The sequence below is a fragment of the Penicillium roqueforti genome (genome assembly GCF_015533775.1).
Source record: "Penicillium roqueforti strain LCP96 04111 chromosome Unknown scaffold_17, whole genome shotgun sequence".
In the NCBI taxonomy this organism is placed as follows: domain Eukaryota; kingdom Fungi; phylum Ascomycota; class Eurotiomycetes; order Eurotiales; family Aspergillaceae; genus Penicillium; species Penicillium roqueforti.
In genome coordinates, this window is record NW_024067581.1 from 353,668 (window position 1) to 381,607 (window position 27,940).

At 48.8% G+C, this 27,940-nt stretch overlaps 9 protein-coding genes across 9 annotated transcripts; 5 read left to right on the forward strand and 4 right to left on the reverse strand.

Moving 5' to 3' along the window:
- Window positions 1–1,787: 1,787 nt before the first annotated feature.
- On the reverse strand, window positions 1,788–4,388 carry LCP9604111_6491 (putative C6 transcription factor; the record flags this gene model as incomplete). Its single annotated transcript, XM_039074418.1, has 4 exons — window positions 1,788–2,871; window positions 2,925–3,150; window positions 3,206–3,465; window positions 3,532–4,388. The coding sequence occupies 4 exons, from the start codon at window positions 4,386–4,388 to the stop codon at window positions 1,788–1,790; spliced, it is 2,427 nt and encodes an 808-aa protein (XP_038927541.1).
- Window positions 4,389–7,748: 3,360 nt separating this feature from the next.
- Window positions 7,749–9,075, forward strand: LCP9604111_6492 (protein phosphatase regulator SHP1; the record flags this gene model as incomplete). The annotated part of the gene is made up of 3 exons (XM_039074419.1): window positions 7,749–7,823; window positions 7,886–8,292; window positions 8,352–9,075. The coding sequence occupies 3 exons, from the start codon at window positions 7,749–7,751 to the stop codon at window positions 9,073–9,075; spliced, it is 1,206 nt and encodes a 401-aa protein (XP_038927542.1).
- Window positions 9,076–9,425: 350 nt separating this feature from the next.
- On the forward strand, window positions 9,426–10,562 carry LCP9604111_6493 (Mrp/NBP35 family ATP-binding protein; the record flags this gene model as incomplete). The annotated part of the gene is made up of 2 exons (XM_039074420.1): window positions 9,426–9,458; window positions 9,618–10,562. The coding sequence occupies 2 exons, from the start codon at window positions 9,426–9,428 to the stop codon at window positions 10,560–10,562; spliced, it is 978 nt and encodes a 325-aa protein (XP_038927543.1).
- A 1,044-nt stretch (window positions 10,563–11,606) lies between these two features.
- On the forward strand, window positions 11,607–13,328 carry LCP9604111_6494 (inorganic phosphate transporter; the record flags this gene model as incomplete). The annotated part of the gene is made up of 1 exon (XM_039074421.1): window positions 11,607–13,328. One exon carries the CDS (start codon window positions 11,607–11,609, stop codon window positions 13,326–13,328), a length of 1,722 nt encoding a protein of 573 aa, XP_038927544.1.
- Window positions 13,329–13,562: 234 nt separating this feature from the next.
- erg20 (bifunctional (2E,6E)-farnesyl diphosphate synthase/dimethylallyltranstransferase) lies at window positions 13,563–14,678 on the reverse strand (the record flags this gene model as incomplete). The annotated part of the gene is made up of 2 exons (XM_039074422.1): window positions 13,563–14,486; window positions 14,559–14,678. The coding sequence occupies 2 exons, from the start codon at window positions 14,676–14,678 to the stop codon at window positions 13,563–13,565; spliced, it is 1,044 nt and encodes a 347-aa protein (XP_038927545.1).
- A 486-nt stretch (window positions 14,679–15,164) lies between these two features.
- On the forward strand, window positions 15,165–17,444 carry LCP9604111_6496 (anaphase promoting complex subunit CDC23; the record flags this gene model as incomplete). Its single annotated transcript, XM_039074423.1, has 4 exons — window positions 15,165–15,265; window positions 15,326–16,046; window positions 16,095–16,278; window positions 16,333–17,444. 4 exons carry the CDS (start codon window positions 15,165–15,167, stop codon window positions 17,442–17,444), a joined length of 2,118 nt encoding a protein of 705 aa, XP_038927546.1.
- Window positions 17,445–17,577: 133 nt separating this feature from the next.
- LCP9604111_6497 (ATP dependent DNA ligase domain protein) lies at window positions 17,578–20,822 on the reverse strand (the record flags this gene model as incomplete). Its single annotated transcript, XM_039074424.1, has 2 exons — window positions 17,578–19,621; window positions 19,672–20,822. 2 exons carry the CDS (start codon window positions 20,820–20,822, stop codon window positions 17,578–17,580), a joined length of 3,195 nt encoding a protein of 1,064 aa, XP_038927547.1.
- A 3,245-nt stretch (window positions 20,823–24,067) lies between these two features.
- On the reverse strand, window positions 24,068–25,634 carry LCP9604111_6498 (SF3a splicing factor complex subunit PRP9; the record flags this gene model as incomplete). The annotated part of the gene is made up of 2 exons (XM_039074425.1): window positions 24,068–25,489; window positions 25,545–25,634. 2 exons carry the CDS (start codon window positions 25,632–25,634, stop codon window positions 24,068–24,070), a joined length of 1,512 nt encoding a protein of 503 aa, XP_038927548.1.
- A 241-nt stretch (window positions 25,635–25,875) lies between these two features.
- On the forward strand, window positions 25,876–27,240 carry LCP9604111_6499 (ATP-dependent RNA helicase eIF4A; the record flags this gene model as incomplete). Its single annotated transcript, XM_039074426.1, has 4 exons — window positions 25,876–25,906; window positions 25,957–26,211; window positions 26,274–27,167; window positions 27,221–27,240. 4 exons carry the CDS (start codon window positions 25,876–25,878, stop codon window positions 27,238–27,240), a joined length of 1,200 nt encoding a protein of 399 aa, XP_038927549.1.
- Between the last annotated feature and the right edge of the window lie 700 nt (window positions 27,241–27,940).

A 27,940-nucleotide genomic window follows, 5' to 3' on the forward strand; every position in this document is an offset into this window, starting at 1 on the left:
ATCTGGTTCTTTACAGGAGTCCCAGTAGCTTGGTCTACTAAAAAGCAGACGATCACAGCGAACTCCACAATAATAGCAGAATGGTGTGCGCTCGACCAGCCGGCCCGGGATGCTATGTGGCTTGCTAAGGTTGCAGACTCACTGAGCCTGCCAAGACCCGATCCCACAGTTATCTACACCGACAACATCAATTCACAGTTGCTACTGACAAAGAAGGGAGGCAAGTCTGCTACCAGATGGCTGGCACTCCGATGGTTCTTCGTGAAGGACGCCGTGGCCCAAGGACACATAAACATCCTGAGGGTTGACACAAAGCAGAACGCGGCGGACGGGTTTACGAAGGCGCTTCCCAAAGAGCAATTCCGAGCTTTCTTGAAGCTTATCGGGATGACTTAATTCAAAGGAAAATTTGGGGTTTTTTTACGACTACCACGATTACGACATTTCTAGATCATCATTTTCAAAACAGGAGATATGAGATCTGTAGGGGGGATGTTGGGTGACCGGAAGGCGGTCACCCATGTGGGTTCAGATCATCAGATAGTTCCACTCCCTCTTCCTCTCTCCCTCTCCCTCGTCCATTTAGATCTTAGCGAATCTACACTAGTTGTTTTCCCTTTTCAGGTACAACGTAGTCAGATACGCCATTAGATGTAGACGTTTTTTTGGCGGAAGCGTGGGAAGGATAAATAACAGCAGTAGTGAGATTCTCAGAGCTGATTCTGGGATTTCGCTTGAAAGAGATTAGAAAGGCTGAAGTGCATTTTACCTCAAAGCGTTTCTGACTCTGCTGACTCCGAAAATAACTGCTCGACTTTGTCCAACCCGGGTCTCCGCATTCACCGATTCGACGGTTGGAGATTCTTGCAAGATGTCCATGCGCTTGGAAACGAGGCTGTCTCATAGCCAGTACTCTTCTTGGTGTCAGCAGCTATTGGTTTAAGTGCTCGTAGATGGATCCTAGTCTTCTAGCCACATCTTCAACCAGTCTTGGTATATGCCTAGATCCTGGAGTGCCAGTGTGCCAGCACCTCCCTGCGCGACGCAACGACTTCAGGGAGAGTTCATCGCCATCATTGAACTTTCCTGGACTCATAAGTACTATTGGGAGTAGCATTTGGAATAAACAAAAAGTGACCAGAAATAATATAAAACCCAATTGATTCAGAAGTCATAACCATAACTATTGTTGTAGGGGATTGATACTCCTGCCTGGATTTCCAGTACCGCCTTTCTAATTAGGTACGATCAATTTCAATGCATCTGCTATGGGGGAGACCATGATTAATTACCCTAGGGATGTGGGCTCACTCTACTCCGTACAGCTCCTCGCTGAATGGAGAATGGTGGAGTGAAATGTAAATCTGAAGTAGAGAAGAGAAGGAAAAGAGGGCCTTTTATTACAAGCTCATTCTTGAATATCGCTGTGGCGATTAACTACTTTTCGCTGACGAAAACTAACCAGAGAAGGAAGCAATTCTACTCCGAGCCTTATGGAAAGGGAAAGACTCTGTCTTTGCATAATCCTCGGTCTACAGAAAGCGTATTAGATCCAAAGTATTGCGATTTAAGATTCTGTAAGAGAGATTATACACATACTATATGTTCAACGACGGATATCACACTGCAGAAACCCTCAACTCGTAAGAACAGCCTCCCCTGCAATAATTGAAGGACAAAAGTTTGCAAAAAAAAAAACGACAATCATGAGTTGAACCGAAAAGAGACTCCGGCGCCGCGCTGAAGAAAAAAACAACTGAAAACTAAACGCTTTTCGCCTCCAATCACTAGCCCCACAGGGGTGGATGAATATACTCCGCTGCGCGATCCAGTATGTTGGGCATTGTCCATTCACCGCTAGCGGAGCTTTCTGGCGTAGGGGGCGGAAGGGAACCAACGCTGGGAGTCATGTTCGCCTGCCCAGGACCATATGCCCCCATGGAAGCGGAAGTCGGGTTGAGGTTAGGATTATTGGAGTAAACGGGCGTACCATTGCGTCCCATTGAACGCGTAGATGGGTTTCCAAGTGCGGCAAGAAGTTTTTGCAAAGCACGATGTGTTTTCGCTAGTGACTTGGCCCATTGCGTTTGTGGATCGGGGGGGATCCCAACCGGAGAATTTGGATCCACCGGGATGGGACCTGTGAGGTTCCTGACGCCCGTGATTGGGTCGTAAGTCCCGAGTGCTTGGGGCGGCGATGTCATACTGGCCACAGTTTGGGCCTCGTTGGAATCATAGGCACGTTCCGTGCTTGCTCTTTGGGCGATGATGCCCTCGAGTGAGTAGAGAAGATTCCACACATTCGGGTCCGCTTTCGCCTCATCGATGACAGCAAGCAGGAATGCGGAACTAATCGCCCGCTGCAATAAGATCCAGGAACGAGCTGCGTGGGAGCTGATGTTGTGCATTTCGATGTAAGCTTCAACGGTCGTCATCAGATTCATAATGCATTTTTCGCGCATGCTGGCTGCGTTGGCGTGGCTCAAGTCAGCCATGGGTTTGAGCGCTGGCCGGCAGAGCTCAGAGGCGAAATAAGAAGCATGCAGTTTTAACACAACGCGCTCCAGGTGCTGCGTAGGCGTGGAACAGTCCATTGCCTCTCGCAGGTATGGCTTTGCCTCTACCATGATCTTCTGGATGCGGTCCTTATATGTTTGTATGCTTTCCAAGCTTATCTGCGAGTGCGGGCTCAACATGCGAATGCGGACAACCTCTAGTGCAAGAGAAATGACACGAGAGAGACTTTCGAAATAGGATAAATCGCCAGGTTTGGAGCCATCCCTATAAGCAATATCTGGCTGGCTCACTGCAGTGGTGGAAGGCCGGTCGTAGGAGAGCGAAAAATGGCTGTCTTGCCATGCCATGGACCACCTATTCATGTCAGGGCCACATACTTTCGGGCTACGAACGAAAAATTATCTTACCAAACATGTCGTCGGCGGTATCGTTCAGCTGACGAGAAGCGACTCGACTCCACATGGAGACCGAGCGCCAAGCCCATGCGAAGTGTCATGCCGAGCAAGACATAAGAAATTCCAGGATTCATGTTGTATGACAAAACGTTTCCTATCACTAGGAGAGTTTGAATTGCCTGAATGGTGGGTTGGGAGAGGAAATTTGTCATGCGGAGGCACTGGTAAGAGCAGCACACTATTCAAAGTGTTAGCCAACGACTCCAATAAGAATTTCGGTGTAGGTCGCATACCATAAACCTGAGAGGTTAATTCCCTTTCCTTGCTCCCATAGTCGGATGACTGGCACCCAGAGGCAAGGATAGCGAACAGTAGTCCCAGGTACGCAATGCTTACCCCGAAAGGCTTCTGTGCTTGATCTGCATCGGCTAGGTACTCGCCACCCATGGAAGCTCTTGTTCCCAGCAGGAGCTCGAGTGTGTTCTCAAACTCAAAGATGTCCTCTAAAACAGGGTATATGGCTCCTGAAATATCCTTGTAGTAGTAGAATAATCTACAAGAAAGCAAAGTTAGCCCAACCAATCTCAATCAAGGGGTTCAATTTAAGAAGGCTACTCACTCTCTGCACTGTTGATCAGTGGGAAGGGCGCTGCAGACGGCGGTAATATCGAATGTTGACATATCGGAGGACCATAGATCAACAAATGGATATGTCGCAGACTCATTGTCCAAACCAAGCTTGGGCAGTATTCCTCCTTCCAAAAGTGCCTGAAGTTGATCAGACCCAGACTGATTGTTTAAGATATAAGCCATAACAGAGCGAGATCCCAAATGAACCGTGCCTTTGCCAAGAGTATTGGCAGCATGGATGCCCTCGCGTTCCGGCGAGGCACACTTGGAACGGGAACTCGCATCGCCACTATGCACGCTTCCGGTTTCCATGGAGGCTGGGAGGCCGTCTTCCGCCCTCTCTAACCCGACTCGAAGGGAGGAAATAGTAGACTCCATTTCCTGCAACCTATTGCGCACATTATCCCATTCCTCGCGGGCGATTGATATACGGCCACCACCTGTGGCAGGGACACTCGGTCGGCTTAAGGTTGGCTCGTGTTTCACTTCCGCTGGGGTTTCATCGAACGCATATGATGCTGAATATTCATGCACGGGTGCCGTTGACCCACTAGGGACAGCGCTATCATGGAAGGCTTGCGATCGCTTCTTGGAAGGGCGTTCGTAGGAGCAAAGGTCTGCATGGTCGCGCTTAACGCACCCGTCACACGGCAGATTGCGATCGCATTTAACCTTGCGCGCATGGCAGGGGTAGCAGGCTTTTGGCTCGCGAGCCTTGCGCTTCGTGCGGATGATAGCGTCTACCTGAGACTGCGGCAAATCGGAGACCCCTCGGTTGGACGCAGCAGCCATGTCGGACGCAACGGAGGGCGAGAATGAATTTGATGTTGGGTAAGGAGACGTCATTCTGGCTCAAAAAAAAAGACTTCGGTACAATATATCAGGCGATCTTGTGAAGTTGTCGTTGTCGTTGTCGGCCTTTACAGCGGTGTTTCATCCGGTCATTGGCAGCATGGGGGTGGAGGATCAGAAGCGGTTTGCGAGTTGGAAAGCGAGTTCAATACATTAGGCAGGTACAGTTCCATAAGTTCATCAGTTAAACCAGAGCAGCATGTTAGGCAATGAGGGCTCGATTTGAAATTGCACACGATTTGTTCAAGGGACCTGGGATTAAGCGCCGGGACCATGCTAGAACGGCACGTGATGTGGGGCGTCCAAATGGGGAATCAAGCCCTACGTCAGTATGGTATGCCCTTGAAACCTTCCTAGTCTCGTTATAATTTGTAAAGGGCGTAGGAAGTTGGCAGTGGATATCTATTGTGTATTGCTTCTAGAACTTTCTTAAGAAGAATGATTGCTTTTGATGGCAATGTAGTCTTGTAACTCGCACCGATGCTTCAGGCTGTTCCATTTCATGGTCTCGATCGACACAGACCAGGAAATCTCAGGCCATTTATTGTGAAAAGAACAATTCCATGTGTAATATTATGGCTTGAAGTGCTTATTGGATAGTGATGTCGTTACAATGCCCTCGAAAACCACGTAGACGGGCAATTTTCCACTGGGGAAAAGTTAAAAAAGCCCCAAAGTGGTGGCTATGCACTCCAGTCTGAGGCAGTCCAAACCTTGGAATGCCATTTTTTTTTACCATGGCGATACGAAACTAAATGGCATTTATAATAAGGAGTGCCAAGGGAGACTTCCCCTAAATGGATTAGACCACTGCGCCAACAGGGTTTGCCCTAACAAAGAGTATGGATTTGACTACGGAGTATGCTGTAGTGTACATGTCGGGATGTATCCTAGAAAACAATGACAGTATCAGCGGGCATAGACTGCATCTGTAGTTAGCATGACACCATGACTTCAATATTAGCACGTTTGGTAAAGCGTACTTGTCCTAGGTACAGTCTGTAGTGCCGATTTAGATGATTTAAATGATTTAGATGGTATTTCGAAAAGTGCTTGCACCGGTATCTCAATATTTGAACGTTACTTGCTGCTCAACGTACTCTGCGGTTTGCTGCTGATTATTTGCTTCGAAAAAGCACAGAAAGAAACAGCATTTTTCTACTGCGGAAAACGAACGGCACATTGTCCCGTCTAATAAACTATATTGAACTCGTCTTTAATGCGATCGGCAGACGATAATTTATTATGGGTCCTGTATATACGCGGGGAGACTTCCTCCATATATGATTGGTCTGTTGTGAATATCCTGTGAGATGACTCCTTAACGGTGCGAGGATATCGATTTATTATACGGGGTACCCCATACTATGTGGCCCTTCCCAGAGGATTTGCAGGCTCTTTAGTAAAACCATCACTTAAGGAGAACCCAATAGGCGATCTGAGTATTTCGACCATACCACACGCTTATTCTCCAATGTATTATTGGTCTGTTAGGGTGTTCTAGAATGCTTGGCTAATCGTGCCAAGCGTCCAACCCACCTTGATTTCTGCTGTGTTGACGATCTTCGGGGATGCAAAAGCGGGTTACCCCGACGATTATAAAAGTGAATAAGAACACGCCATTCTCCTTCTTGTATCTAGTTGAAATTTTTAAAAATAACAAATGAGTATGAGAGTATGAAAGAACGCTGAAATAACAATAACCTTTTGTCCTATAGTGCCGCCCCGGGCATCTTTCGATGTAAGACGAGTCTAGGTACTTGCAATCCACATCGTGTCATTGTCGCTGACGCTGTATATAGCATGTGCCGTAGCCATGGGCCATCCAATCTATGATCTGCTTTGCCACACTAACCTCGATATACCTCATATTGCACTCTGACCAATATTGTCATCCGCATTCGCTTATTATCCAGTATAGTAACTTCAACTTCAACCACTGGAATAGTCATGATGCTACCGTCAGCCGTACTTGACAAGTGTTTCCCCATGACTGTGGGTTCTCCGGTCGATGTTCTCATCATATTTAGAGGATCACTCTCATATCCTGACATCATGCTTGCCCCAGTGTCATATAGAAGTCCGCATACCACCTGCTATCAGGGATACGAATAGCAATCTTGTACTAAGAAGAAATCAGGATTGATCAAACGATAATTGTTGGGGATATACAGTGCGAATAAAGTATCCATCGGGTGGGAGCATTCCATCCAGACTAATGGCCGCTGATGAATACGTAGGACCGGGTCCAACCAGCTATTTGTGAACCTCTCGTATCATTACGAGTCTATAAAACGAACTTCCAGGGAAAGTCACTCCTGCCATCTATAAGTGTCTTGCTTATAGCTCAAATACCTTCGGGTCTTCGCGTCAGGCGTGAGGGGGCAAGGGACTATACAAAGAGAAATAGATGTACATAGTAGCATTGAAACGGTTGTTACTGTCATTTCCACTTGGTCAATTGGGGTATATCAAAGAAAGCGTTCAGAGTTCGAGGTAGCCCAAGGAGTATGCCTTCGCAGCATACAAGACACTTACTTTGGCAGATCTATGCCTCGGGTTCTTTATATTGAATCTTTGTGAAAGCGTTGGCGAGTGAGTACAAGGAAATGGAACTTGTTTGAACGATCTGACATTGATACATACCATTTTGGTTCATCTTGGCATGCAGTTTGCTGATCGATCTTCCTTTGTCTTGAGTCAATACTCATTTCTTGTTTTTGCTTGTGTAAATTGTGATATTTTGCCAAAAAAAACTTGCAATTGTAAGTAGTCTGTGTATGATATTAGAAATGCAGTAGATGTTCATAAAAGCAAGCTTGAAAATTAATGGCAGCAGCCATTGTCTGATGTTCACTAGGGTGAGAAAACCATCTATAACATCATGATGATCGATCCCTTGAAGCTAGTTCAGGCCCTATCATCTCCACGGAGACCAGGGCGATGGCTGAGTCGTGTGGTACAAGGTCAACGAATGATTTTTCACACTAAATGAGTGGAAGCTGCACGACAAGTCGAACGGTTTAAGATGCGTCCAAGTTCCTCAGCTTTCATTTTATTAATTTCGCTAGTTCATGTGTCGACATTCGACAAAAGATGTGGCGGCCTGAGGCGCCATGAACGGGACGGAATATCTATATCCCGGCTGACCAATTGAGAGAAGTGACGTACCGGCCAGCTGCCAGCGTTGTTTAGGTCTGTCACCTAACTCAGCTCCATTGACACTGACATTGTTTTTTTCCTTCCGTCCACCTGAGACGAAGCACCTGTTGTCGCTATCAAATCTGATCTTGATTCCTCTCCCAATATCTTCTTTCAGCTTCGATCACCGTAACCCGCTAACGAAGCTCAACCATGGAGGGCAACCCCGCGGAGCACGATGAGGCTGTGTCTCAATTCTGTGCTATGACTGGAACTGAGGCTTCAGAGGTAAGCTTCTTGCTGTGTCTATACATAACTTAGTCGCTGATTTTGAGTGCGTGATTGTCTAGGCTCAGGAATATCTTGTTGCCAATGGTTGGGACATCGAAGCTGCTGTTACGGAATTCTTCGCGGAGCAGGACGAAGCTTCACAGGATGCCGGTGCTGGTGGTGCGCGACCACTAGGCACAGAGGGTAGCTCTGGAGCTTCCGCGGGGGGTAGAACTCTCGGCGGAAGTGCCGTACCAGCTTCATCCTCTGCCGCAGCTGGGTCCTCATCATCCGCCCGAAGCGCTGCGCCCAAGAAGAAGTTTGCTACATTGGGAGACTTTGCTTCGGGGGGAGGTGGCGGCGGTGGTGATTCTTCCGATGACGATGACACCGACGAACATGATTTCTTCGCGGGTGGTGAAAAGTCCGGACTAGCTGTGCAGAACCCCGATGATTTGAAAAAGAAGATCCTCGAAAAGGCCCGCAGGTACTTTCTCCTAGAGATGCTACGAATATTGAACTCAACTAACATTCGAATGTCAACAGGGCGCAGCCTCCTCCTTCAGACACCCCGGCGCCAAGGGAATCACATTTCACTGGCACTGCCCGCACACTCGGTGGTGACGATGCACCAAGTCAGGTGATTGAAAACCCATCGGCGCCTAGTCAACAGCGTGCCCAGCGTGTTCAACGGACTCTTCATTTCTGGGCCGATGGATTTTCGGTTGATGACGGTGAACTGTTTCGATCAGACGACCCCCGCAATGCAGAGATCCTGGACGGTATCCGCCAAGGCCGCGCTCCTCTTTCCATCATGAATGTTCAACCTGGGCAGGAGGTTGACGTGGAACTCAAGCAGCATGAGGAGAAGTACACCAAGCCCAAGCCCAAGTACAAGCCTTTTTCGGGCTCTGGACAGCGCCTCGGAAGCCCGACACCCGGCGTACGGAGCCAGGCGCCAACACCCTCCTCTTCTACGGCTGGACCATCTACTCGGGAGCCAACGAAGCCCAACGTGGACGAGTCACAACCTACAGTTACCCTACAAATCCGCCTAGGCGACGGGACTCGCTTAACGTCTCGATTCAACACGACCGCTACCATTGGCGAAGTTTATGCGTTCGTTGCTTCTGCGACCCCGGATGGTCCAAACCGCGCATGGGTCTTGATGACGACTTTCCCCAGCACGGAGCTCAATGACTGGGCTGCCGTTCTCGGCGACATTCCTGATTTCAAACGTGGAGGCGTCGTGATCCAGAAGTGGCTGTAAATGCACTATTAATATTCTCTTTCGTCTTCAGAGTGGTTCAAAAAGCGAATACCAGCTGGGCAGTGGGGTTTGTATGGATGAACGTTACATGACATATCTGATACCGAAGAGGGACCTTCAGATTTGCTACGTAGATCAATGGAATATCATTTAATGACCTCCAAATTCAAAATAAGTGGTTAAATCGACCTTTCATATCCCATACTAGTGCGTCCACGTTGTAGACCGAAGGTTAGTCAGAAGGCGATTGATAAGCGCCCGAATATCGGCCTCCGCCCTTGAAATCCGTCGTTGAGCTTTCAGTTGCTGCAACATTTCTTTTCTCCAAATTAAACATACAATATACAACTATGCCTCTCACTGGGGTGAAGAATGTCGTGCTGGTACGTGCACCTTCAATCCCTTGCCAGTCCTGCCAGCGCGAAAAAAAGAAAGCCCATGCCCCTCATAGCTTATCGATAACGAGAGCTGCTCGAAGCCATGGGCTAGACACCCAAGCGCAATTTCTTAGACAAAACTAACAAGAAACGATTGGAATTTAGATCCTTTCCGGCAAAGGAGGTGTGGGCAAATCCTCCGTCACACTTCAACTCGCCCTCGCGCTCTCGCTACAAGGAAAATCTGTCGGCATCCTTGACATCGACCTGACAGGACCCTCAATGCCACGCCTAGTCGGACTCGAAGATGCAAAGATCACACAAGCGCCAGGCGGATGGATGCCAGTACCAGTTCACGGAGCTGAATCTGCAGCTGAGCCCGACGCCTCAGCACCCTCAACACAACCCCCACGCGGTTCCCTCCGCTGCATGTCCCTAGGCTTCCTCCTCCGCGATCGCGGCGACGCCGTAATCTGGCGCGGACCAAAGAAAACAGCTATGATTCGCCAATTCCTCTCGGATGTCTTTTGGGGCCCGACTGATTACCTACTCATCGATACGCCTCCCGGGACGAGTGACGAGCACATTGCGCTAGCAGAGCAGCTGCTCACACTCTCCACCACAGACGTAGCGGCGGCTGCGCAAACAGGCTTGCCTAGACTTGCTGGTGCGGTCCTTGTTACAACGCCACAGGCTGTGGCGACCTCGGACGTGCGCAAAGAAGCGAACTTTTGCGTTAAGACTAATATCCCTGTGCTTGGAGTTATAGAGAATATGTCTGGGTATGCTTGCCCCTGCTGTGGGGAGGTTAGTAATCTGTTCTCGAGTGGGGGAGGACAGGTGATGGCCCAGGAATTAAGCCTTCCATTTATGGGCAGCGTGCCTATAGATGTGAAATTCGGAGAATTGGTTGAAGGAAAGATGGAGGCAGGGGATAGTGATGATGAGGAGGAGGAGGACGAGAGTCCAAGGACTCAACCACAAGATAGTCCCGCCGAGCCTGATGATCGACCGCTCGTTGAACGTTACCGGGATACCTGGTCTTATCCTCGATTTGAGGGATTTGCGCAGACTCTTATAAGGGATATTGAGTGCCCGAATGCTGTGTAGCAGTGTTCGTCGTGAAAAAATTGTGTTTGATTGCTTGTTTTCTAGCGACATATCTTCCTTCTCTTATTTGCATTGCGTCATAGAAGGTGTTGGCAATCTCTGAATGTCAAATCATTCAATTATAAAGTCTACACCCGTAGCTCGAGTAGGTAGTGTATGGTGTATGTAATCTTCTTGCAAGATAACTATGGTATTTTCCCTGATACCTAAGTCCCAAATCGCCAAGCTTCTTAATTCCGTTCACTTCCTGTCAAGAAGCGAGACCGCCGTTAATGCCGGTTTATTTACGTGTGCCTCTGCCGAAAGTAGATAGGCCCACTAAGCCAAGGTGAAAGTGGCTTTAAATTAGCAAAAGATAGAACGTAAGGGAGCGTATTGAAATATATATAAACTCCCACATGGTACTCTAGCACATGGGCTTCACCATTTCCTTTGGACTTGTTCTAGATCCTAACTCACGGTACCGTAGTGAAAAGTCTTTCCGAAAACTATATGGCCGCACAGCTGCCCAGAAATTAGCAACACATGCCAAGGGTCGTATGCGTCCTCCGCCGAAAAACCCAGACTTCCAAGTCCTCGGCGCCTAGGCTGAACTCACGTCAAGCTCTATTAAACGTGCAATCACAGATCAGCACCCAGGAACGTGCAAATTTACCCAATATGACTGGCCAAAGTGATCTGTAGAGAGTATATCATCGCCGGAAGACGTCCTTCGTCCGCTCTTGGCGTCCGCTCCCAAGGCTTGGCGCCAACTGCCACTCTTATTCGGCCATCGACAAAGTCGCCTTGTACTTAGCCAATAACTGTCATTGATCTCTTTATGATGGGCTAATACTGACATCAGAATGGAGCTCCATACGGTTTAGGCCAAGTTCAGGAAAATATTTTATCACAGGACGCACGCACTTGGCAATGGTCGTGGCGAGTTTGCAGCTCTTATAAGGGCACCATGAAAGCAAGGCCGTAGAAGACTGCTAAAATCAATTCCTTTTCTAGTTCTTCAAATTTCTCTTCTTCTGTGATCCACCGCAGCCCCTCGTCGCTATGGTATCGGTAATAACCGCGAAGTATGACTGGATTCTAGCCCTTACCACCATCGCTTTCGTTTTCAGTGCCTTCGGCAATGGTGCCAACGATGTCGCCAACGCCTATGCCACTTCAATTGCAGCCCAGACGCTCAGCATGGCCATGGCCGGTGTCCTGGCTATATTCACCGAGTTTATTGGCGCAGTAGCCATGGGCAAACGAGTCACCGATACAATCAAGAACGGCATCATCGATATCAAGCGCTTTGACGACAAGCCTGGTGCGCTCATGTTGGCCATGGGCTGTGCCGAGGTTGGCAGCGCTTCGTGGTTGATGTTCGCCACTCGGATGGGCTGGCCTGTCTCGACCACGCAGACTATCGTCGGTGCCCTCATTGGTGTTGGTTTTGCGAGCGAGGCTTCTATCAACTGGGGCTGGACAAAGGGCAGTGTCTCCCAGGTTGCCGCATCTTGGGGTATTGCCCCTCTCGTGTCAGGTGCCTTCTCGGCTATAATCTTCGGTACTCTGAAGTACAGCGTCCTTGAACGTCAAGATTCCTTCAAATGCGGCATGCGTATGATTCCAGTCTACCTTGCCTTGACAGGAGCCATCCTCGCCCTCTTCATCGTCATCGAAGCCCCCACGGCACCCTCATTGGAAGAGTTTGGTGCTGGCAAGGCAGCCGGCATCATTGTGGGTGTATTTTTTGGCTGTCTCATCATTGCATATGTCTTCTTCAGGCCATACTTCATCCGCCGTCTCGTCCGAAACGATCCCCGTATCAGGTTCTATCACATCCCTCTCGGCCCCCTACTGCTGAGGGAAAACCCACCGCTATACTTTCCAGGAAAGGGCGATGAGGCCGTGATTAGCTACTATGAAGATGCTTACGGGCAAGTGCGAGCCGGTCAGAAAGACGCAGACAAAGAAAACGTCACATTGAATGCAGACTCTGTCATGCCCACGCCGGAGATTACAGCAATGTCCAGTCCGGCCCACATAGGGGATGATGAGGAGAAGGTTACACCGGAACCTAAGCCACAGAAAAAGCACCTCGAACCAACGGAGCGGTTCATCGACCCTGTCCGACACCTATCCTGGACAAATCCCCTGAAGGCTCTCGGTTATATCAAATGGCTTTTGCTTCAGGGCGTGACGCGTGATGTGATTACACACGACTCCCCTGAACTACGAGCGATCCACGCACGTGCTCACCGGTATGACGACCGCGTTGAACATCTCTGGACATACTGCCAGGTGGTGTCGGCGATGATGATGTCAATTGCACACGGCTCGAATGATGTGGCCAATGCCGTTGGGCCATGGGCTGCTGTGTATGGCACGTTCCATGCCGGATATGTCGAGACCAAGGCACCCACCCCTATCTGGTTCTTGGTTATTGCTGGTCTGCTACTCGGTCTTGGATTCTGGGTTTACGGGTACCATATAGTTCGTGCTCTGGGAAACAAGATCACGCAGATGTCGCCGACGCGTGGATTCAGTGTTGAGCTTGGAGCAGCCATCACCGTGATGTTGGCTTCAAGGCTTGCCTTGCCTGTTTCCACGACGCAGTGCTTGACCGGGTCCGCCATGGGCGTTGCTCTCATGAACTATGATCTTGGTGCTGTCAATTGGAAGCAGCTTGTCTTTATTTTTGGTGGTTGGGTCTTGACTTTGCCTTGTGCAGGATTGGTTTCGGGACTGATTTGTTTGATGGCGTTGAATGCTCCTCATTTGTAGTAGTAGACAGATAGCTACCTGTCATTTTTAGTTTTCTATCCCATCCTAGCTTATTATTAAGCTGATAAACTGAATCTAAAAATAAAAATAAAATAAATGCAAGTATATCCGAGAAAGAAAAGACGATTCATCGCCGGACATATTCAGGTTTGTGCATAGGCGTTATATAATTAAATCGTCACGATCCAGTCGAACGGCGGGTATCCTTCTAAACACACAACGGAGGATGACCCTCTATTTGGTCCGCTTGTAAATCTTGCCGAGGAAGGCCTCGAAGACTTCCTTCTTCAGACCCTTAGACTCATCGACGGCCGCAATCTTCTCGTGCAGCTCGCCAACAACCTTCTCCTCGTACTCTTTGTATACCTTCTCCAATTGTAGTTCGTTGAAAAGGGCCTTGACCTTGGCCTCCTCAGCAGCGTCCTTGCGGCCGTAGGAAGCATCCAGGAGCTGACGCTGCTCGGGAGTGCAGCGCTGGATGGCCTGGTTAACGAGCCAAGAGCACTTGTTGTCCTGGATATCGGTACCGATCTTGCCAATGACAGATGGGTCACCGAAGTTGTCAAGGTAGTCATCCTGGATCTGGAAGTATTGCCCCAGAGGAATGAGGATGTCGTGGGCCTGCTTGAGATTTTCCTCGGAAGCCAGCTGCAGGTACATAAGAGCCAAAGCGACAGGTAGGTAGAAGCTGTAGTAAGCTGTCTTATAGGTGACAATGAACATGTACTTCTCCATGGAGAAGTTGTCGAGGTTGACGTTGTCCTCGGGGGCGGTGATGAGGTCACAAAGCTGACCCAGTTCAGTCTGCCACGTGGTCTCGTGGAAGAGCTCGACGATGTCAATGTAGGCGGGATGCGAGCGGAAGCGCTGCTTAAGGATGAGGTAGATACCCGCCTCCAGCATGAAGGAGTCGTTGATAGCGATCAAGCCGACACCCTCGTGGCGGTACCAGCAGGGCTGGCCACGGCGGGTAATAGAGGAGTCCATCATGTCGTCACTGACCAAGAAGAAAGCCTGGAGTAACTCAGTCATCCAACCCAGGATGCTGAGGTGCTCGAATTGCTCCTCGGTCAGGGGCTGCTTCAGGAGAGCACGACCGGTATCAGGGACCGAGAGGCCACGATTGAGCTTACCGCCAGGAACATTGATATTAAGAGACTAGAGCGCATAAGATGGTGTCAGCTATGATCTTTCTTTCCTCAAGAATAGGCATCACGAGGTTTTACTTGCCTTCTCGAACCACTCGAGCGCATTGTCAGGGAGGTTGTAGCGCTTTGCGTGGGCAAGGATATCCTGGGCCAGTGAAGGGAAAATAGCCTCGAAGTCGGCGCGCTTGGTAGTAGAGCCCATGATGACGAAGTGTGTGGTAAAAGATGACAATGATCTGACAAGAAGGACGAAAACATTCCCACTTCCCCGCAGTTGTTTGGTTTGTTTGGTTTGTTTGGTTTGTCCGGTTTGCTCTCGTTGCTGTTTCTCCAGGCGCAACCCGAGGACGACGTGGATTTCTCAAGGCCATTGAACGATCTTCGCGTTGTTTCAGAATCTACAAGCATTCATAGCTTTCCCAGGACTCTTGATACACTTATTGTTCTTTCCGGTTACGCGAGTTGCCGTCTCACCTGTATCAAGAACGCGACGAGGGCCAAGACCATTTATTTACACCGGACATTTGAAAGTAAGGATTGAACCGCTACGTGGTGGGCTTTCTACCAAAATAAGGATGAGATTAAATTGTCGCAAAACGGTTTGATAAACTGAAAGCTCCATCGGCGCTACAAGACTGTCTTTGAACGTTTTGCCTCGGAACACCTACCTGCGACGAAGACGCCCGTCATGGAAGAACCTACGGATGATGGAATCCGAGAGCTCATGTACCAGCTGGAAAATGCTGCAATCAAGTGCTCTGAGCGATGCCTTTATCAATCATCAAAATGGTAACAATAATAAGCTTCATTCGAACAGGCCTCACGTGCTAATGATGTTCATGGACTCAGGGCCGCTGAAATGCTTGATTCCCTCCGGCCTTTAGATCACGAAGACACTGACCTCGAGTCACCGATGGATATTTCAGACCCTCCGCCAGCAACAAACCCTTATCTCAAAGTGCGCGACCCAGTTGAAGCTGCCCTTGAAACGCAAGAGTCCTACAAATACCTGCTGGCCAAATCTTATTTCGATACTCGTGAATATGACCGATGTGCGGCCGTATTCCTCCCTCCGACCACACCACCAGTTCCTTTGTCAATTACCTCTCCCAACTCCAAGCCGAGGCCATCGCGGACTTCACACAAGGGCAAGGACAAAGCTTCACCGTTTCAAAGCTCAAAGACCCAAAAGACCCAAATACAGCAAAATCCATATCCAAAACTCAGTCAGAAATCGCTCTTCCTCGCCCTGTACGCGAAGTATTTAGCAGGAGAGAAGCGCAAGGAAGAGGAAACTGAGATGGTATTAGGTCCAGCAGATGGTGGGATGGCGGTCAATCGAGAGTTGTCAGGTCTCGCTAGAGGCTTAGATGGGTGGCTATCGGAACGAACCGCACAGGGTTTAGATGACCAGGGGCAGGGATGGTTGGAGTATCTCTATGCTGTTGTCTTGTTAAAAGGACGCAATGAGGAGCTGGCGAAGAAATGGCTGATCCGCTGTGTGCATCAAAACCCATACCACTGGGGTGCTTGGCAGGAACTGAACGACCTCTTGGGCAGCACGGAAGACGTAAGTTATTGCATTGAGATTCCCTTCCGTCTGTACTAATTTCAACAGTTGAAACAAATCCTCGAACTTCTGCCGCAAAACGTCATGAGCTTAATATTCTACGTCTACTGCAGCCAAGAGCTGTACCAGGCCACAGAAGACACATATCGGTCGCTCTCCGAGCTACAGTCAATGTTCCCAGAAAGCGCATTCCTCAAAACACAGCACGCATTGTTGCTATATCACTCGAAAGGTAACTACCCCGGCTCTGCAACACGCGATTACTCCGTGATCTAATATCATTCAGACTTCGAAGAAGCATCTCATATCTTTGAAGGCATTCTTGCCACATCACCTCACCGCTTAGACAGTCTAGATCACTACTCGAACATCCTTTACGTGATGGACCAGCGACCTCAACTTGCGTTCGTCGCTCAGGTTGCAACGGCCACCGACAAATTCCGCCCAGAAACCTGCTGTGTCGTGGGTAACTACTATTCCTTGAAATCCGAGCATGAGAAGGCAGTAATGTACTTCCGGCGTGCACTCACCCTTGACCGGAACTTCTTATCTGCCTGGACCCTCATGGGACATGAATACATCGAGATGAAGAATACTCACACCGCCATTGAGTCATACCGTCGAGCCGTCGATGTCAATCGCAAAGATTACCGCGCCTGGTACGGTCTAGGACAGGCCTATGAAGTCTTAGATATGTCTTTCTACGCCCTGTTTTACTACCAGCGCGCTGCAGCATTACGTCCGTACGATCCAAAGATGTGGCAAGCAGTCGGATCGTGCTACGCAAAGATGGGCCGAGTGGAACAGAGTATTCAAGCTCTGAAGCGTGCATTGGTGGCTGGATCATTACAGCCAGATGATGGCGGGCAATCGGCCACTGGCGCAAGCGCTGGCTCTGGGAGTCGCAAGATCCTTGACCCAGAAACCCTACACCAAATCGCGACACTGTACGAGCGTCTCGGTGACGAAGAGGAGGCCGCTGCATACATGGAACTCACTCTTCAGCAGGAGTCCGGCGCTCCTGTCAATGAAAACGCAGACGATGACGACACCTCTGTCTCGGAGCATGGCATTCAAAGCGATGCCGAGATTGAGCATTCAGGAGACGAAGACACTGATCAGTCGCAACGACATCGCCGTAATCGGAAGCCTCGCGCGAAGGCTGAATCACTCGCTATGCAGAACGATGACTCCATTGTCAGTGATACCTGGAACGGCACCGGCGTTACAACAACTACGTCCAAGGCACGGTTGTGGTTGGCACAATATGCGTCACGGAACGGTGATCTTGACCGTGCAGACCAGCTAGCGAGCGAGTTGTGTCAGGATGGAATTGAAGTGGAGGAGGCCAAGGCGTTGATGAGGGACGTACGGGCGAGAAGGGAGGATGCGACCTAATTACATTGATTGAATGAAATATGTATGGATTATCATGACAGCGAAACAGCCATGGATTTGACAAGTCTTTATGAATAATAGCTAGAAGCAAAGTCTGTCTCTGTATGAATAGTCTTCAAGTGTGGTATAATTGTCATTCGTAGAAAGAAAAGGGGTATTGATTATATAAGATATGAGCCAGAGGTTTAATCGAGATATACTCGCCCAACACCGCAATAGCCGTTTCATCGAAGCTCATCTCAATCCATGGCGTCCTTGGTCCAGAGACCGCCGAGACCGGAGGCTCTGTTGTCTCTGTCATATCATAACAATAGCGATCCGAATCAGAGCGGAGTTCCCCTCTTCCGGTGGATATATCTTCAGAACGCTTGCTGAGACTCCATGAGAGACAGCCGTAGAAATAATCGCGTCCAATATCTGTCCAAGTATCACGCAGGCAGAAACGAAGGTCATCTGGGCGTAGATCACATTCCAACATGCTCGAGCCCAGAAAAAATATGCTTCCCATGGAAGGCAGTGGACATATTCCAGTATCAACGAAAATGGAAAGAGTCTTGGCAAGACGGTGCATCTCTTTCCCTAGTTGAGTTGCTATGGGATCAAACAGGACAATGCCAAACCTGGACCCTTGCGATGCGGTATAAGGGTTGGACGTTTGAAGGGAAGAAGCAGATTCATCAGAGCAGAGACACCGAACAAATTCATCCAAATCGCGATCATTGCTGGGCTTTTCATACATCTGCGGGAGTGTAAAACTTCCCAGTGATGTTCCCGGCGTCCATATGGGGATAGTTGTAAAAGGAGATTGGGGTGGCATCTTGCGTTTCTGCTTGGGCGATGTAGGCACCAAAAGCTTGCCCGAAAGGGGTTCCTGCGCCCCGTATAATTTTTGAGAGTTTTCTTTGCGTGCAGAAATGAATTTGGTTGCCCATATGGGACGTGAAAAGCTCGAAGATTCCTGCCATGCGATCTTTCCATCCTTCTGGCTACGATGTTGACGAGATGATAGATTTTCATTGTCCACGAGTATAATGCTCTCAAGAACAGAGTTCTCCTCTTCCGTGGGAAGTGTCGTCTCATCGATGTAGACTAAGGGGGGCAGGGGATGATCATGGCTGTCTTTTATCATTGAATCTTCAACCAGCCCTTCTACCAATGCACTCGCGTCCATAAGGCTCTCTCCAGAGGTAGTGACGGCTTGGTGAGCCTGGGATGACGGGGGATTTGTCTCATCGTCGGTGTCTGAACAAGTCGCTTCTGGGCTTCGAGATCGCACAATATATTGATCAAGTTGACCCCCAACCTTGAGGCGTTTGGACCATCTTTCACGTTCCTCTAGTTCATCTGCAGGCACAGCCCGGGCATGTTCTGCTGACAGCTGCAGTTCATAGAAAGAAATACACTCCGCCAGCGTTCGGTCCGAGTGTATCTTCAAAATCCGAGGAAATCGAAGTGTGGAGTATCTCGCACCAGACGGTTTTTCAAACCCACTACCCAGCATCTCGACGATGAACGGGTACTTGAACAATTTGGTTGCAGTGGGGAGAGCTTCGTGCCCGTAATCAATATGAAAGCCTTCGAACGTTTCAGGTTCACGTGCATAAAACTCGCCGATTTGATTAAGAGTTTGCATGGTCTGAATGCTCATGTTATGTCGGTTAATCACATCAACGATTTGAAAATGCGGCAAAGCATCGCCCTCTTTGACCCGATCTGGATTCAGAAGACAGCCAACAAAAAAGTGTGTCCATTTCAGCCCTTTGATTTGTCGCAGATCAGAAGCATCTCGCGCGTTGTAGCTAGCTCCGATCAACGCAAGGTCTAATGTGTCTCCAAGACCCGGTATATAATCTTTCTTGAGTTTGATCCATCGGCCAAACATATGGTCTACACCAGTAGAGTATATCGGAAAATAAGGCTCGTCGGAAGCCTTCAAGACATATCCTTCCCAACGTTTAGCAATTGCTTTCTCAAAACTCTTTTCGAGCCGATGGTAGCTATCAGCTCGGTTGAAGTCCAGAACTTCCTGATAGGCGAGATCCGCTCGGCCCGGAATTGTTTTCACCACTTTCTGTAAGAGCAGTCGTCTTTCCCGATGGGGCTTGGCAAGGCATACGTCGTCATCGAGGAGAAGAATGTCAAAGAACATGATCATCAAGTGCTCGTACGGTTGTGGCCTGTATCAATCAGCAAAAAGACTTATCATTTTATAGAAGTGGTGATTTACGGAGAATCATTATCAACGCCAATCATGGTGCCAGATCTTGGAATAAACCTCCGAATTTTGTTGAAATCCATCACTTGACCACTCTGGTCATTCCACACAAGCAGTTCTCCCTCAACAATACAGCGGGACGTAAATTCGCAGCCAGGCAATCCAGTGCGGAGCGATTCTTCTATCACAGGTATGATCTTATCTTTATCTGCGGTCGAATCCTTGCCACTTTTCGAGAAAATCTGAATGGGCGTATATTTGTTAGAGAGATCGACGTGGATCTGACAGTATTCACCATCGTATTTCCGTTCGATGCTCATTCGACGACCGTTGACCATTTGGTGACAATGTTTAATACTTCGAGCTTTGTAATAATCAGGTCGTCCAACCTTGATACCAGGACGAGGGCGCATATGCTGTAGGGCAATTGCGTTCAGACTTCTGGCTGTTTGGGGATCCGGGTTTGGAGGGAAATTGTTTATTGGGTCCGAGGCAAGCATCTCCAGCGCCCCTTCGAAAGAGTTCTGAAGCTGGAGTAATTGCGGAAGAAGAAAATGGAATTTCTTCAGAGTATAGTTTTGTGGGAAAACGACCGGAGAGTAGCTTTTGAGAATCATGCGAGTAAGCCATTTCGCGTCCCGGCTACTCAATCGACGGTACAGTTTTGATAGAGTTTCTTCAACGTCTACAGCTGTACGGGTCCGGCGAACTTGAGGGCCAGAGAAGCGGCAACGCGATGCAATTCTCACCATGGCACGATCGATTTCTTCTACCGATAACTCCTGGCCCGCTGGGATGTAATTCTCGGCCTGCCGCATGACAGTTTCGACACATGCTCCGAGATCAAAGCCACCAGGACTTTGCCATCGATTCAGTTCAGAAAGCCGCGATGATCCCAAGCCTAAGCAGCGCCCGATGACTCTTGATAGTTGCATTGCTTGCAACCAGTATACTCGGTCCGTTCGTTTTTCGGGGAACATGCAGGTAAGCAACGCCACCCTGTCTGTTTTGGCATCATGGATGGTTCGTTCGTGTCGAGCGAACCACTGGGCGACTGTTTTAATGTCAGGATTCTGGTTCCTGGCCGTCGTGGATGCCTTGGCCGTTTTGCTATTGTCTAGGTTGGACAGCAGATCACACAAGAGGGTGAATTTGAAGCCCATGACCCATATCTACGCGAGTTAACTAGTAACTCTGCATAAAACCGTGGAATAATTTGAGATACAGTCAAGGAGGTCAAAACTCGCGACTTCCGAGGTCGAGACTTTGGCCGCGCCGTCCGAACGCGAAAAGAGGAAAGAAGATGACACGTGAGCACGTGACCACTTTAGCCCCATTATATGGAGAAAATGGAGAAATAGGTGAGTCCTTGTGATTTTGAGGGTATTTAGAGTATCCAGGTGCGCGATCTGCCGGAAATAGAAGGCCACCATATTTGATATCGAGTAGTGAACAGTTAAAATAGCCTCGAATCGATCCATTGCCCCGTAGTCAAAGCAAATGCGATGAGGAGCATTTGTGCGATAGCTCTTCATATCTAGGAATCATTTCAAAGAGCATCTCAGTGAACTCTGAAGACTCATCTCTCCGTGGATTAAGTGCCGCAAACTCAAACCCTTCTAGATATATCCCAGCATCTCCCCAGTCAATCAGCCAGACTTTGCCCTCGGAACCCAGGATCAAGTTGCGGGGTGCTATATCATAGTGGGTGAGAGTTAACTTGTTGAAAAAAACGGTGTAGCATCAGGTGGTGCGCGATGAAATTGTTGGGTGATCTCAAGTCGCCGATTGAACCAGGCCTGTAGTTGCTCTGTCGAGCTGAATGGGCCAGCCCCCGCGTCTGGAAAATGGCAACCACGAACGAAACAGGTTATGCAGCCTACTGGGGCTGGTAGTTGCTCTTGTCCTTTGGGTATGGGGATAAGGTGTAGATTGTTGATGATTGAAGCAACTTTAGAGACGACGTCCTTGCGTTCAATCGGACTTAGGTCTTCCCAGCAATCCTTAACTGTTCTACCGCCCACAAAGTCCATGACTATCAGGCATCTAGCCCCAAAGAAGAGATCTTCCGTTTGGATACTCAACACTCGATGGACTTTGGGCACTGGGATTGATGGTATTTCTCCCCTCTCCCCAGCCTTCGCAATGAGGTCAAGGATATTGGCCTCACCTGGTCGTGAGCTTATCCCTCCTTTAATACTCAATGTTCGTGACAAGCGCACAATCCGTGTCCCTTGGCAGTTATGAAGAATTGGTGCTGTGTTGAAGAGTTGGGTCAGGGTTTCATCTGAAACAAGGGAAACGTCAACGCCATCGAGGGGTATTTTTCAGGTTCTGGGCCTTTTCTGCTGACAGGCTAAGAGAAACATTTTGTTAGCTTGAAATAACCGTGTAGGGAGACGGATTCTCCCACTTCATATATGTCAGAGGTAACAAGTCCATATTATCACCAAGCGGGGTAGACGCCTAGAACAAGCACCAGATCGGCATAGGGGATATAGGGCTACTTGTAGAAGAAAACAGAACTACCAGATATATAACAATGAGGTTATAACATATGGATAAATGAGAAATATGACTTGAAGATGTGAAGATATGAAGAGTGGGAAGCTGCATGGGCTCCGTACCCACGTGAGCACCTCCTAGTACATAAGAGAGAAAGTGAATATACAAACATCGTCGTGTTAGTTATGTAGAATCTATTCAAGAATTTAGATGAATCCACATTTTAGTCCCTACTATCATGCTCCCTTTGTTCTACTATTTACCGCTCACTTTCTCCGCTTGCTATCGTGTATAGACCAATAACCTTGTTATCTTATTAGATGAGCAATATGCTTGGGTACCTACATGGATGTAAGTATAATAGGCAGCTAGCACTAGTACCCAGCCATGAATCAGTCCAGAGAGCACAACTTTCCTCTTTCCCCTCAACTTGCCCTATAAACTTGTGCCCACTCTCTATCTCCTGTGAAAATGAGTCCTTAGTCTCGTCAGATCGAAGCTAATTATAGATGACATTGTAGCGAACCTCCTTTCTCTAGAATGTATCACCAAGTGCCCTCTTTTCAACCTGTGCGATTTATCCCCTCGGCTGAAAAGGAAGACATGCTGAATAGCACTGTGCTATTTCTCTACGCTGTTGGCCATCAGCCACTTTCCGAGGGAGGCAGCCTCTGGTGCCTGTACCTAGATGTTGGCGATGGCAGATTAGTGTGTATTGACGCTACGCCATCCTAGAACGTTCCTGCCATCAAAATGCCGGGTGGATCGAAGGCCTTTATGCTTATTAGCCTTTTACCATACATCTACCTCTACTCTTGATGAAATCCGTCATACGGTCAATAACTACGTTGTCCAAAATACAAGTCTTAGAAACAGGATTTCTACTTGTATCAGGGAACTCCTAACACAGCTACGGGCTCTCGCCGTCCTCCCTATCGCCCTTACCCACCAGGATCTCGCTCCATTCAATTACCTCATCGAAGAGTCCACGGGCCAGGTTCGAGCTGTACTCGACTGGGATGGTGCTTTATACCTCCCAGTTGGGTCAAATTTCCATTTTATGGATAATCTATTTGGGTTCATGACCCCAAAAGTGGCTGGCATGACACGGAGGATCGTCAGGAACTCGAGACAGCGTTTTACCATCGGGCTCTGGCTAGTCTGCTACTCAGGGACTTGGGGGAATAACAAGAGAGCAACTGGAGTCGCAGAAGGCGATCGGGATGTTACGGTACGGCGTGGAGCGGCTTCTCAGGTTGAAAGACGAACAATCCGAGCACTATCTAGATGGTGACCTTCGGGGGTTATCGTATAGCTTGGTATCTAGATGGAAGCTTGATGATACAGTTAGTAAAGCAATATGCAGTGGCATGTCATTAACGTATAGAGCCGAGAGTTGATGATATGGTATGTATGGCTTTCCCATCATTTGTGAACACAAGGGCTTTAGACCCCAGTTTCTGGATATCAAATTCAGGGATTGTAACTGGGAGATTGGATCATCTCACTCTTGATCTTGAAAGTTGCTTACTAGGCGTAGCATGGAAGGTAAATCGAGGAACTAAAGAGGCCTTACCTACGGCTGGTTGCCATCTGCTATTTTAATCGAGTGAAAGGTACGGAGTATGTAAAGGTTAGATCTTCAAGAGCCAATTCAAAGGCACAGCTGGCAGTCTAACTTCACTATAGCACTGGCGGCTGGAGAATGCAGTTGTAATAAAAAAATTGGATGTTTTATTCATAACAGTAAGTTTGTGGTAGAATGAGATAACAGGAGCCCATGAGCTAATTCAAACCTGAAAATGGGGTTGAAGACTATGCATTCGCCGAACACCGAGCCATTTGTATGAAATCAAGGACGCCATTGTGGAACAAAAAAGGAGGAACATAAAGCCCTCTCCCTTTAGAGAATACCCTGCTTTTGCAAATCCAAGTAGATCCTTTCGGGCATAACGTTACCCTCTGCATCCTCCATCTGAACGACATTATCCCGTGAATCTCTGTCCTTCTTCCGATCCTTTTCGAGCTGATCCCAAAGCGCCATAGCCTCATTGATACTGGTGATCTCACGGAAGAGATTGGTGTTGGAGGTAATGCCGAGACACTTTAATCCGTGGACGTGGAGGTTTTCAGAGAAGTGTTTGTCGAATGCTCGTCGACCCATGTAGGTGTAGTTTCCGCAAATCTCGCACTGATATTCGACGCCGAGGCCATGGAGCTTGTAGAGCCAGAATGGAATAGGTTTTCCATCCCATGCCAGTGGCAATTTCAATGGGTTGTAGATAACCTCCTCGTCCTCTTCATCTGATTCTTCGCCGGCACGAGGCTCGGGACCTGTGTGATCGAGCCCAGCCTGCACAGCTTCCCATTCCATTTGGCGTTCACGTTCAGTCATACCCTGTCGGCGCTCAACATTGATTCGTGTCGCTTGTCGCTGCTCGCGCAGAACATTCGCCAAGGATCGAACTTGATGTTCGCGTCGTGCAACTTCGCGCTCCTTGAGGCTATGGGCCGAAGATGTGCCTTGAGATGCTGATGGTTTCTCGTTGGATGCGCCTGCTGCTTTGCGGGCTTCTGCCGCCCGAATATGTTTCTTGCCGGTCAAGTGGCTCCGGAGGACGTTCTCATTCTTAAATTCCTTCTCGCAATCTGCGCACCAAATACCCTCACCGGTCCCTTCGGTAGCTGGGCCAGACGCACCATTCGCAGACTTTTCATCTGTCCAACCGGGAACCTCCTTCGCAACCCATTGTTTTTCGAATTCGTCGTCGAAGCTGGCGAAAAGCTCGTTCAAGGGTTGCAGTGGCTGAACTCTCTTGATGAAACTCTCCAGATAGCTAGCAAGCTCGCCAACATAGTTGAAATAACGATCAGAGAGCTTGTCTTTCCGCTTAATTGGCAAAACAGGGGATGTGAAGCAGTCGAAGATATCGAGGTATTGGACGTATGACAAGCGCTTAACCCCGGGAAGATTCAGGTAATCTTCGTGAATAGTTGTGAGATCCAGATACTGTCCAAAGCCTTCTTCGCCAGTGAACATATTATCGATTGCGGTGCGGGGAGCCTCTCCTTCGCCGGTCTGACGGCGATTATATGCTTGCTCGAGGTTCTCGGTTGGTTCGTTCGGGTAGCGCTTGTGGTGCTCTTTAATTTCCCCTAGCTGCTTGTAAAATTCTTCGAATTGATCGCCTGTCGAGATAGACTGCACTTCCTTCTGCCGCAATCCATCGGCGTCCCGGTAGATCTCTAAGAGTCGCTGGGACTGACTCTCAATTCTGTCTAGGAACTGGGAGACTTCATGGTCGCGAGCCAAGTGGCCTCGAGCCTGATTAATCGGTATATGAGAAAGTGTGACTGACAATTTTGGGCGGTATACTCACATTTCGGGGCTCTTCCGCCACGCGATCAGCGATAGCCTGTTCTAGCCGCTCTAGATCCTCGTGGATGAACCTTTGATCTTCGAGCAACATATTTTCAATATGACTGCTGCGCAAGAAAAGCTTTTTATCGGCGCGCAAAGTGTGTTGACAAAGTTGCGTGGCGATCGCAAAAGACGTTGACATTTGGCAGCTCCAACTTGCGGGAAGGTCATGTGACTCGAACCTTTCCACCGCGAAAAGTTAGGCCGGTTGACCTCACTCACGTAAGGCTTCACTCTTCGTGAATTCCGATATCATTTATTATTGCCGTTGAAATACTCACACTTACATCATGGCGGATGGAATCGACAGACGCGCCGAGGGTATGTGGTTCTAACATTGGGACAACATGAAGCATGCTAACAGCAACTAGAGCGCATGGAATTCAACACCTCCAAGGAGGTGACGGTCGCGCCGACCTTCGAGGACATGCATTTGAAGGAAAGCCTGCTTCGTGGAGTGTACGCTTATGGATACGAATCGCCTTCGGCTGTGCAATCCCGTGCGATTGTTCAAATCTGCAAAGGTCGCGACACGATTGCCCAGGCCCAGTCCGGTACTGGTAAAACTGCCACATTCGCGATCAGTACTCTGCAGATCATTGATACTGTTGTGCGCGAGACCCAAGGTATGTACCACTCTGTCTAATCTGATCAGATCCAGGCCTAACCACGCTCCGGTTTGTAACAGCTCTGGTCCTGTCCCCGACTCGTGAACTCGCAACCCAAATTCAATCCGTCATTATGGCCCTTGGTGATTACATGAACGTTCAGTGTCACGCTTGTATCGGAGGAACCAATGTTGGCGAAGATATCCGCAAACTCGAGTACGGCCAACACGTTGTCTCTGGAACTCCTGGTCGTGTAGCCGATATGATTCGTCGCCGAAACCTGCGCACACGTCATATCAAGATGCTCGTTCTCGATGAGGCTGACGAGCTCCTTAATCGCGGTTTCCGTGAGCAGATTTACGATGTTTACCGTTACCTGCCCCCCGCGACGCAGGTCGTCGTGGTCTCAGCCACCCTCCCATACGATGTCTTGGACATGACCACCAAGTTCATGACTGACCCCGTCCGTGTCCTGGTCAAGCGTGACGAGTTGACACTAGAGGGCATCAAGCAATACTTCATCGCCGTCGAGAAAGAGGAATGGAAGTTCGACACACTTTGTGATCTGTACGACACCTTGACTATCACCCAGGCCGTTATCTTCTGCAACACTCGCCGAAAGGTCGACTGGCTTGCCGACAAGATGCGTGAGGCCAATTTCACCGTCTCTAGTATGCACGGCGAGATGCCTCAGAAAGAGCGTGATAGTATTATGCAAGACTTCCGTCAGGGTAATTCCCGTGTCCTCATTTCTACTGATGTCTGGGCCCGTGGTATCGATGTCCAACAAGTCTCTCTTGTTATCAACTACGATCTGCCTACCAACCGTGAGAACTACATTCACCGTATCGGTCGATCTGGACGATTCGGCCGCAAGGGTGTGGCCATCAACTTTGTCACCACCGATGATGTCCGCATTCTTCGCGACATCGAGTTGTACTACTCGACTCAAATTGATGAGATGCCAATGAATGGTAAGCCACGCAGCTATAATATTTCTATTGCTATGCTAACAATGTTATTGCAGTTGCGGACTTGCTTTCATAATTCCCACTGTCTGATATTGTGATTATAACATCTTTTCCTACGCCAAAAAGCGACTTGGCTTCATTCCTTCTGGGGTCTTCTGCAAATCGGGTGCGCTTGTATTGTTGATTGAATATGACTCGGAATTCGGCACAATCGGTTTGAGGAAAATACAAGGCCAGCTCTAGCGTGGAGGAAAGGGATAATAACATATTTCAGTAAGTCGAATTTGGAACTTGCTACCATTCACTCAACAAAACTAACAATCCGAGGTAGTTTTCAAGAATGCCAACCGATTCGCACACCCTAGGAGGTGTTTACGATTTTGCTTATTTCTAAAATTTCGGGCCTCGGCCTAAGTAGCAGGGACTTTTTTTGACTTCGGAGTTTCTTTTTTTATTACTTTTTGACATAGGAATCATGAATGATGGATTTGTTTTACTTTCGTACAATGCGCCTCTACTTCTTGGCCCCAAGTCTCTCGTCTGGCGACTTAAATTCACCAGTGAGATACCTACCACGCGTCAACTTCTGTTGCTCCATGGTTACGCTAGTTAATTCCTACTAGAGCGAACCTCTACTAGAAAATAGTGTGAATGGTAGATTTGATTTAAAGATTGGGAGCAAAACAAGCCCCGCGGGGGGGGGGGGGGGGGGGGGGGGGGGGGGGGGGGGGGGGGGGGGGGGGGGGGGGGGGGGGGGGGGGGGGGGGGGGGGGCCC